The sequence below is a fragment of the Mustela erminea genome, chromosome 11 (assembly GCF_009829155.1).
Source record: "Mustela erminea isolate mMusErm1 chromosome 11, mMusErm1.Pri, whole genome shotgun sequence".
In the NCBI taxonomy this organism is placed as follows: Eukaryota; Metazoa; Chordata; class Mammalia; order Carnivora; family Mustelidae; genus Mustela; species Mustela erminea.
In genome coordinates, this window is record NC_045624.1 from 93,016,002 (window position 1) to 93,026,053 (window position 10,052).

General features: G+C 65.0%; 1 protein-coding gene across 1 annotated transcript; it reads left to right on the forward strand.

The window, feature by feature from the left end:
• Positions 1 to 8: 8 nt before the first annotated feature.
• AEBP1 (AE binding protein 1) lies at positions 9 to 9,936 on the forward strand. Its single transcript, XM_032304148.1, has 21 exons — positions 9 to 567; positions 2,189 to 2,530; positions 3,053 to 3,115; positions 3,242 to 3,313; positions 3,460 to 3,594; positions 3,673 to 3,750; positions 4,357 to 4,434; positions 4,627 to 4,707; positions 4,810 to 4,863; positions 5,771 to 5,880; positions 5,953 to 6,092; positions 6,339 to 6,423; positions 6,520 to 6,664; positions 6,761 to 6,846; positions 7,160 to 7,283; positions 7,473 to 7,669; positions 7,762 to 7,941; positions 8,154 to 8,505; positions 8,586 to 8,725; positions 8,821 to 8,920; positions 9,095 to 9,936. Exons 1-21 carry the CDS (start codon positions 315 to 317, stop codon positions 9,763 to 9,765), a joined length of 3,486 nt encoding a protein of 1,161 aa, XP_032160039.1. The 5' UTR covers positions 9 to 314; the 3' UTR covers positions 9,766 to 9,936.
• Positions 9,937 to 10,052: the final 116 nt, after the last annotated feature.

The window sequence follows — 10,052 nt, forward strand, 5'->3', positions numbered from 1 at the left end:
AGGGGTGGGGGAAGCCGGCTCCGGAAGCCTCAGCGCCCCCGCCCCGGCCGCCACTGGAGCTTTGGAGAGGCGGTCCGCGCGGGAGCGCGCCACGCGGGGCCGGAGCTCCCAGCCGCCACAGAGGTCCCCGGCCACCCCTGAGCCCCCACTCTCCCCGAGCCCCTGCCCGGCCCGGAGCCCTCTCGCCCCACCCCGGATCTTCCCGCCCGCTCCCTCCCGGAGCCCTCTGCCAACCCCGGAGCCCCGGCCCACGCGGGACTCCTCTGCCCCCCCACCCCGGGACCCCCGGCGTCCCCCCCACGAGAGCCCCGGCCATGGCGGCCGTGCGCGGGGCGCCCCTGCTCGGCTGCCTCCTGGCGCTGCTGGCGCTGTGCCCCGGGGGGTGCCCGCAGACGGTGCTGACCGACGACGAGATCGAGGAGTTCCTCGAGGGTTTCCTGTCGGAGCTGGAGCCGGAGACCCGGGAGGACGACCTGGAGGTGCCGCCGCCCCCCGAGCCCACCCTGCGCGCCCGCAAAGCCCAGACGGGAGACAAGCCGGGGGCGCGCCTGGGGGTAGCCAAAGAAGGTAAGATCTCCAGGGGCGTGCGGGGGAGGGGGTGTGGGGGAGCGGTTGGTCCACTGCGCCCGATGGGGGACCTCTGGGCTCCCCTCGTGGCAGGTGACAAGGGCAGGCCCTGGCAGGGGTTTGGCTGCTGTCCAGTCTTCTCCGTGAGGCCCAAGAGAGCCCAGATGTCTGGCAGGAGACTGCGCCAGGCAGAGGTCAGGGCTGGCTTGCAGCCCTCTGGGCATGGAGACATATCTAGCAGGTCTGCTGCCTCACGGTTGCACCCTCCTGGTCTCACCCCCAGCACCCCCGCCCCCCCAAGGACGAGCATTGAGCCACCTGGGGATTTGGCTGCCCCCTCCCCAGGTCTGTCCTGTGAGTTGCCCTCATGTGGTCTTGGGGCCTGTGTGTGGCACACCCTGGCTGTGCCCACACCACCCCCCAGAGTCCCAGCCTCAGACCTCCCTTGGGAGGGCTCCAAGCAGCCTCCTGCCTAGCCTCCTGTTCCAAGAGTGCAGAGGCAGGTGAGGGGGCTGCAGGGAGCCGTGGGCAGCGCCTTGCCCTCTCTGGACAGTGCATTCACCGCCCTGAGCATCACAGGGCATGCGGCTCAGGGCTTCTTACATAATCAGTTGTCAATAAATCTCATGTGTTTGTGGTGACTTTGTGGAGGGGGGCAAGGGTCCTGTTGATCTCTCTCTCCCAGGAGACTCCAGGCACCATCCATCATTCTTGAGGTCAGCAGCCCCTCCCCTGTGTCCTCTTCTAGATCTTTCCTGGCTCCTTCCCCACCCCTTGGAGGCGGATCCTAGGACCCAACATGGCCTCCCCTCCCCACCTCTACTCCCCATTCCAGGCTTGCTGTCCTGGCCTCCTGGATGCCGCGGTGGCAGCTCTGTTTCTCCCGGCTCTGTGCATTCTGTAAATTTTTCTGTGTTTAGATCTCGGGCACCCGCACCGCACTTTCTCAGGGGCCAGGAGGACTCCCACAGAGTGCCCCGTGCCCCGCTCCTGCTTCCTCCCCCAGACTCTGAGGGGGCAGCGTCAGTGCCTGCCTGTCCTCCTGCCCCCTGGACCCCCTCTTGGTCAGAGCAGCCAGCCCACAGCAGACCCCTTACTTCTTAAAACGGGCACGAGTGACCTTTTTCTTGCTCTGCGGGGAGCTTCAGGGAGGCCCCAGGACCTGGTCTTTGACTCTGTGATAGTTGGCAGGGGTGAGACCTCCTTCCCCTTTAGACAGGGCACTCCCCCAGGCCTGGATCGCTCAGTCGCCTCTCTGTCCCTTCTGTGCCCCACACAGTATAACGCCCCCGGTCAGCTGAGTGGACACATGGGGAAGGAGAGCATGGTAACGGGCCTCTGTTGAGTTTAAGCAGGTGGGAAGGTGAGGGCCTGCTTCCCCTGGCCAAGCTGCAGTGTTGGTGGCTGAGAGCTGCAGACCGAGCTGCAGACTGTGGACGGGAAGCCTGGTTTCCTATCCCAGCTCCGCCACAAGGGCGAGCTACTTAACCTCTCTTTTTCCCAATCCAAGAAACACGGGACTAGCAAGAGCTGCTGTGCCCTGGTTGTGGGCACCTTGGGGGCCCCGTGAGGTACAGAGTGAAGTCTCCATTGATTTGACATAAGTCTGCATTTGTGACAGCACCTCTGGACAAGACCAAAGACAAAGGGAAGAAAGGGAAGAAAGACAAAGGCCCCAAGGCCACCAAGCAGCCCCTGGAAGGGTCCCTCAGGCCACCCAAGAAACCCAAGGAGAAGCCACCTAAGGCCACCAAGAAACCCAAGGAGAAGCCACCTAAGGCCACCAAGAAACCCAAGGAGAAGCCACCCAAGGCCACCAAGAAGCCCAAGGAGAAGCCACCCAAAGCCACCAAGAGGCCCTCAACTGGGAAGAGGCCCCCCACCCCCACCCCCTCAGAAACCCTGTGGTGGCCACGGCCCCTACCCCCCAGCCCCGGCCCTGAGGAGCTGCCCCAGGAGGGAGGTGTGTGCAGGCTCTCCTGGGGTTGTGGGGTTCTGACTGCTAGGCAACTGGGAGGGGGAGGGCATCCCTAGGCCCCTGCTTCCTGCAGATAGATCTGAGGGCCACTCAGGGTGGGCCCCATAGACTTGTTGTTGTCATGAATGTAGCTCTTTGGTTGGACCTCCTTTGGGGCGGCTGCCTCCTTTGGGTAGGGGTGTTGGTGACCTTGTGGATGGGGTTTGATTCCAGTATCCTGGATCTGTCCTCTGGGCCCCACTTGGATCCCTTCTCCTGTGTGTTGTGGGGCCCTCAGCCTTTGGGTTGCCCTCCTGCTGGGGCCTGGGCTCCCCAGAAAACCCTCCAGCTCTCCGGCCCTAGGAGACGCCAACTGGGTGCTGAAGGCCAGAATAGTCTAGGCCTCCTGGGAGTGAGCTCAGGCTTCCAGGAGCTGTCGGCATGGCCTAGGTCTCGTGGGCGCTCCCTGTACGAGCCGTGGTCAGGGTGGGCTTCCTGTCCACTGGCTTGGGGGCTTTGTGTTTGCAGGTGGGGCCCTCCCAGGTCCTTGGCTGGATCCAGGAGAAAAAACTGACTTGGAGCGCCAGTCTGGTGAGTGGGCAATGTCCTCCCAGCCTTGGGGGACCCGCTGCCTAGGCTGGCTGGGTTTCTAGGGTGGGCCTGGGGAGGGGCATCAGTGAGTGTCTTCCACAAGCCAGCTATGAGCACTTCCTCCAGAGCCGGAGGAGGAGACCGAGCCGCCCACCCTGGACTACAACGACCAGATAGAGAGGGAGGACTACGAGGACTGTGAGTGGCCCCCCTGCCCCTGTCTGGATCCGCACCCCTGGCCCCGGGTCCACCGAGGGTCAGCCCTCCCAGAAACTCTGTCCTCCCAGCCCCCCTGCCTTTGAGGGGGGCCCTTGGACCGGCTCAGAGCCCACCCTCCCCCTCAGTTGAGTACATCAGACGCCAGAAGCGGCCCCGGCCACCCCCCACCAGGAGGAGGCCCGAGCGGCCCTGGCCGGAACGCCCGGAAGAGAAAGCCAAGCCGCCCGGGCCCGGACTGGAGGCCCCGGAGGAGAGGATCGGTAGGATGGGGACCCTGGGGGGCGGGAGTTTGCCCGGCATGGGGGCTCTGGGCCCACCCCTGCTTCCCACCTCCACAGAGCCACCTCCGAAGCCGCTGCTGCCACCCCTGCCCCCTGACTACGGGGATGGCTATGTGATCCCTCACTATGACGACAGTGAGTGCCCGGCCCGGCCCACCACGCCCCTGCTTCCTGTGCTTTCTGGTGGGAGTTGCTTTGCCACGGGTCCTGCCACTCGAAGCCCCTGGCTCCCATCACCGCGCGGGACTCCAGTTCCTTCTGGGCAGTCACCATCCTCTCCCTCTTGTGCCTGTGTCCACAGGGGCCTGAAAAGGTTCCTGCCCCCAGGTCCCCACCAATCCCTCCCACTGACCCTTGGCCCCAACTCAGCCCCCATTCAAGACCAGCCCTTCCTGGCTACAGGCGTCCGGTGTCACTTAAGGTGTGTCCTGTGTGCGCCCCACTCCCTGCCCAGGACTCCATGGCTCACCTTTCCCCAGGCCATGCCCTCCTGAGCCAGGCTGGTGACTTCCCCGACTTGGGCTCATCCCACCTGTGCCTAGACAGCCTCTCCTCCAGGAGACCCTCCCTACGCATCCCTGCCTACCTGGATTCCTCAAGGCCCACCCTGATCCCACCTCCTCCTGCTCTCCCTCTTGCTTGGTCCTGCTGGCCAGGCTCCTGTGGACCCAGGAGCTCTGGTCTACAGAGGGGCCCCTAGGGGCAGCACCTGGGCCACAGCAGGGCTCTGCCTCCCCACAGTGGACTACTACTTCGGTCCTCCCAGACCCGGGAAGCCCCACGCTGAGCTGGAGACAGACGAGGAGAAGGAGGAGCTGAGTGAGTGCAGCCGCGTGACTCCCCCCGCGGCCTGACCCCCGAGCCCCCCAGCTCCCCCCGCGGCCTGACCCCCGAGCCTCCCAGCTCCCCCCGCGGCCTGACCCCCGAGCCTCCCAGCCCTGCAGGCCCGACCCCGGACCCCTCGCCCTCTGAAGCCCAGGGCTAAGATGGCTTCTACCTTCCACTACTCAGAGAAACCCAAAAAGGAGGGCAGCCCCAAGGAGGACGAGAAGGATGACAAGTGGAGTGTGGAGAAAGGCAAGGACCACAAAGGTGTGCGTCTGGGGCTGGACTCACTGCCGGGCGTCTGTGAGAGAGCGAGTGCGCACTGAGACCCAGGACCCTCTGCACCACATCTCCCTTTGTTGCCTCCAGGGCCCCGGAAGGGTGAGGAGCTGGAGGAGGAGTGGGCTCCGACCGAGAAAGTCAGTGAGTGAGGGTCCTGGGGGCTGCAGGGGACTGGAGAGCAGGTGTGTGGGTTGCGGGTGGGGAGGCTGGGTTATGTGGGGATGGGTGTGTGAGTGTGGGGAGTCTGCAGTAAGGTGGGTGCAGGTATATGTGGGGGCTGGGGATTGAGGGGGCTGTGAAGTGTTGTGGAGGCTGGTATATGTGGGCGCTGGGGTATGTGGGGGGCATGGTATGTGGGGGGCTGGTGTGTGTGACCTGGTGTATGTAGGATCTGTGGAGTGGGGGCTGGGGACTGTGTGGGGAACTGGTATATGTGGGGGGCTGGGGAGTGTGGGGGGTTGGGGGTGGTGTATGTGGGGGAGGTTGGTGTATGTGGGAGGCTGGTGTATGTGGGGAGGCTGGGGAGTGTGGGGGTTGTGGGGGCTGGGGTCCATGCAGTGGCAGCAGGGTAAGGGTGCTGGACAGACAACCCAAAGCCATGCGTGGGTCCCAAACCTGAAATTCCCAATGATGCTCCAGGCCTCCAGAACCCTTTCCTGCTCTCAAAGTCTTGGGACCCAGGAGGGACAGGTCCTGGAGCATCTGTGCCCTGGAATCACTCTCTGGGGATAGAACTCACAGCACAAGGCAGTGTGCAGGAGCCCCTGAAGCGGGGCGGGGGGGGTATGTGTGGCTGGGAGGGGCTGAGCTCCACGCCTGCCGTTCCCTGTAATTTCACGTGAGCCCCAGGGCCCTTTGGAGCCAGCAGCACCTGCCAGTTCTCGGGAGGAGGAAGCTGAGTCCCGGGGAGGGGAAGCACAGGCTAGGGTATGGCTGCCCTGATGAGCGTCCCCTGATGCTCGGGCGCGGGCTCTGGGCTCCTCGTTCTGGATTTTGGGAGGGAGTGGCAGAGCCATTGGGCCACCAGCCTTGGGTGCCATGTCCCTAGAGTGTCCCCCCATTGGGATGGAGTCCCACCGCATTGAGGACAACCAGATCCGGGCCTCGTCCATGCTGCGCCATGGCCTGGGTGCCCAGCGAGGCCGGCTCAACATACAGGTGGGTGTCGGGGTCGTCCGTCTTTCGGCTGGCCTGGGGGCTCTTCCCCCTGCTCAACCCACTCCCCAACAGGCTGGGGCCACCGAGGACGACTACTACGACGGGGCTTGGTGCGCTGAGGATGACGCTCAGAGACAGTGGATTGAGGTCGATACCAGAAGGATCACCAAGTTCACAGGCGTCATCACCCAGGGACGTGACTCCAGCATCCAGTACGTCAGCCAGACTCCCAGGCACTTTTCGAGGGATGGATGGCCCTGGGCACAGGACTGCATCCCATGCAGGATGTGCCACACCCAATCCTCGTGGATGAGCAGATCACCCACCTGTGGCACATAGCGGGCGTGGGAGCCACTCTTGCCACCCAGGTCAAGCTCCACATGCCCCTGCCAGCTCCTGAGGCCCTGGGACCTGGGGTAGGGAGAGCAGCCTTGCCCTGACCGCCATCTGCTCCCCAGTGATGACTTCGTGACCTCCTTCTTCGTGGGCTTCAGCAACGACAGCCAAACATGGACTATGTACACCAACGGCTACGAGGAAATGGTGGGCACATGAGCTCGTGGCTCTGCCCTGGCATCGGGACTGGGAGCGGCTCTTGGCAGGGGTGGGGGGACTGCTCTGAGCCCAGCCTCTCCCCAGACCTTCCATGGGAACGTGGACAAGGACACGCCCGTGCTGAGCGAGCTCCCAGAGCCGGTGGTGGCCCGCTTCATCCGCGTCTACCCTCTCACCTGGAACGGCAGCCTGTGCATGCGCCTGGAGGTTCTGGGGTGTCCAGTGACTCGTGAGTGCAGGGGGCCGGCGGGCAGCTGGGTGGGGGGCTGGCTGGGGTGGAGGGGCTGGCTGGTGGCCCGCTCAGGGCCCCGGCCGCCTGCTGCAGCTGTCCACAGCTACTACGCACAGAACGAGGTGGTGGCCACCGACAACCTGGACTTCCGGCACCACAGCTACAAGGACATGCGCCAGGTGAGGGCCTGTCCCTGGGTAGGCGCAGGGGTGGGAAGAGGCTGTCCGGCGACTGGGGTCAGGGCTCCCAGATGCAGCCTGCCTGGGGGGAGGGGTCGGCTGGCCCTCGCCTCAGGCAGGGGAAAACCGCAGGTCCTCTCCCTCTGACGCTGGTACCCGAGAGGAGCTAGTGTGGCCCGCAGGGGCCACTCCCACCACAGAGACCTTCCCCACGGAACAGACCAGGATGGTGGAAGAGGCGTGGCGCTGCCTGCGTGCAGGGCTGCCTCTGTGGGTGTGGGGTGTTTGACTCGGTGCCCTCTCCTGCGCCCAGCTGATGAAGGTGGTGAACGAGGAGTGCCCCACCATTACCCGCACGTACAGCTTGGGAAAGAGCTCACGCGGGCTCAAGATCTATGCCATGGAGATCTCGGACAACCCCGGGGATCACGAGCTTGGTGTGTGCCCCAAAACCCCCTGGAGGCCTGCCCTCCCTGGCATTGCAGCTGGTCCCTGTGCCTATCTCAGAGCCTCTCTGGGGGTCCCAGTCTGCCTTTTTGGGCCCAGCAAGACTCAGCTGCCCCCAGCTCCCTGGGTGGGTGCTTCCTCTGGGGCCTGGGAGGTTGCTGAGGCTCCTGCCCTTGCAGGGGAACCTGAGTTCCGATACACGGCTGGGATCCACGGCAATGAGGTGCTGGGCAGAGAGCTGCTGCTGCTTCTCATGCAGTACCTGTGCCGCGAGTACCGCGATGGGAACCCCCGCGTGCGCAGTTTGGTGCAGGACACGCGCATCCACCTGGTGCCCTCGCTGAACCCCGACGGCTACGAGGTGGCAGCGCAGATGGTGGGTGGGGGAGCAGACGCTGGGCTGGCGGGTGAGGGTGACAGGGCGGGGGGTGGGGGGCAGGCTGACACCAACCTTGCTCGTTCCTCCAGGGCTCTGAGTTTGGGAACTGGGCGATGGGGCTGTGGACTGAGGAAGGTTTTGACATCTATGAGGACTTCCCAGATCTCAACTCTGTGCTCTGGGGAGCAGAGGAGAGGAAATGGGTCCCCTACCGGGTCCCCAACAACAACCTGCCCATTCCTGAACGCTACCTCTCCCCAGATGCCACGGTGAGGCCGCAGTCTGGCTAGCAGGCCTAGGGGAGCAGCCCAGACCCTGGAGTCCTGAGCTCTGGACTAGGGGGTGGGCTGGTGGGGGACTGAGGCTGGGACTGGGCCGACCGAGGCATGGGGGCACAAAAGGGGGCTTGAGTATGGGGGTGCATTCTGCAAGGGGGATGATGGCAGCTGTGTCTCCAGCCTCACGCACTGGCCATCCCCAGGTATCCACAGAGGTCCGAGCCATCATTGCCTGGATGGAGAAGAACCCCTTTGTGCTGGGGGCCAACCTGAATGGTGGTGAGCGTCTTGTGTCCTACCCCTACGACATGGCCCGGACCCCCACCCAGGAGCAGCTGCTGGCTGCGGCCATGGCAGCTGCCCGGGGAGAAGACGAGGATGAGGTATCCGAGGCCCAGGAGACCCCGGACCACGCCATCTTCCGCTGGCTGGCCATCTCCTTCGCGTCTGCCCACCTCACCATGACGGAGCCGTATCGGGGAGGGTGCCAAGCACAGGATTACACCAGTGGCATGGGCATCGTCAACGGGGCCAAGTGGAACCCCCGGTCTGGGAGTAAGTCAGCCGGGGAGGGGCCGGGCTGGGGGATCTGGCGGGGCCCATGAGTGACTGTGGCTCTATCTGCCCCTGAGTAGCCATCAACGACTTCAGTTACCTGCACACCAACTGCCTGGAGCTTTCCATCTACCTGGGCTGCGACAAGTTCCCCCATGAGAGCGAGCTGCCCCGAGAGTGGGAGAACAACAAGGAGGCTTTGCTCACCTTCATGGAGCAGGTGGGGTGGGCACTGGCCTGGGCTGGGGTCCCTGGGAGCTCACAGGAGCTGCGTGGGGCCTGCAAGGGGACACCTGGCCTTGTGTCCCTCTGCAGGTTCACCGGGGCATCAAGGGGGTTGTGACGGATGAGCAGGGCATCCCTATCGCTAACGCCACCATCTCTGTGAGCGGCATTAACCACGGCGTGAAGACAGGTACCTTGTGCGCACGGGGCCACCCCTCCTGCCTGAAGCGGGGGCAGATCTGTGCAAGGTCTCAGCCAGACCGTCCGCGGCGCCACCCCCCACCCCAGGGTCCGCGGGAGGCGGAGGGAGGGCTGGGGGCTGGGAGCGCACATCCTGGGCAGCAGCTCCGGCCTCCCTCTGCAGCGAGCGGCGGCGACTACTGGCGCATCCTGAATCCCGGTGAGTACCGCGTCACGGCCCACGCCGAGGGCTACACCCCCAGTGCCAAGACCTGCAACGTGGACTACGACATCGGGGCCACCCAGTGTAACTTCATCCTGGCGCGCTCCAACTGGAAGCGCATCCGTGAGATCATGGCCATGAATGGGAACCGGCCCATCCCGCGCATCGACCCCTCGCGCCCCATGACTCCCCAGCAGCGGCGGATGCAGCGGCGCCGCCTGCAGTACCGGCTGCGCATGCGCGAGCAGTTGCGGCTCCGGCGCCTCAACGCCACTGCGACCCCCGCCCCCGGCACCCCCGGGACGGCTGCGCCCCCCACCTCCGTCACGCTGCCCCCAGCGCCCTCGCTCATCCCCTCCCCCACCCCCAGCGCCAGCCTGGGGCCCTGGCCCTTTGAGCCCGAGGCCACCACAGTGGGCTGGGAGGAGTTGGAGACAGAGACCTACACGGAGGTGGTGACCGAGTTTGGGACGGAGCTGGGGCCGGAGGAGGACCACGAGGAGGACCACGAGGAGGACCACGAGGAGGACCACGAGGAGGACCACGGGGAGGAGGAGGTGGTGGTGGTCATGGGCCCAGATTTCGCTTTCACTACAGCCGAAACCTACACAGTGAACTTTGGGGACTTCTGAGCACAGGGAAGCCCTCTGCCTCGAGGTCACCGGGCCGGGAGGGGAAGCGCACAGGGCAACACCGAGGAGCCAGGCTGCTTTGGATGGTCAGGGCGCTGCAGGGCCCCGTGCGCACGGACTGCTCAGCCACCCGCCCCGACAACCTCACCAATAAAGCAAGCTCACGGCAGACACCTGTTGCAGAGCACTGGGGGAGGGTGGAGGTGGGAGTAGGGGGAGGGAGAGCGGCATGCCCCGCCAGGGCCCTGGGTTGGCCTCATCTCTGCCTGGGGCTCAACACCAGCACA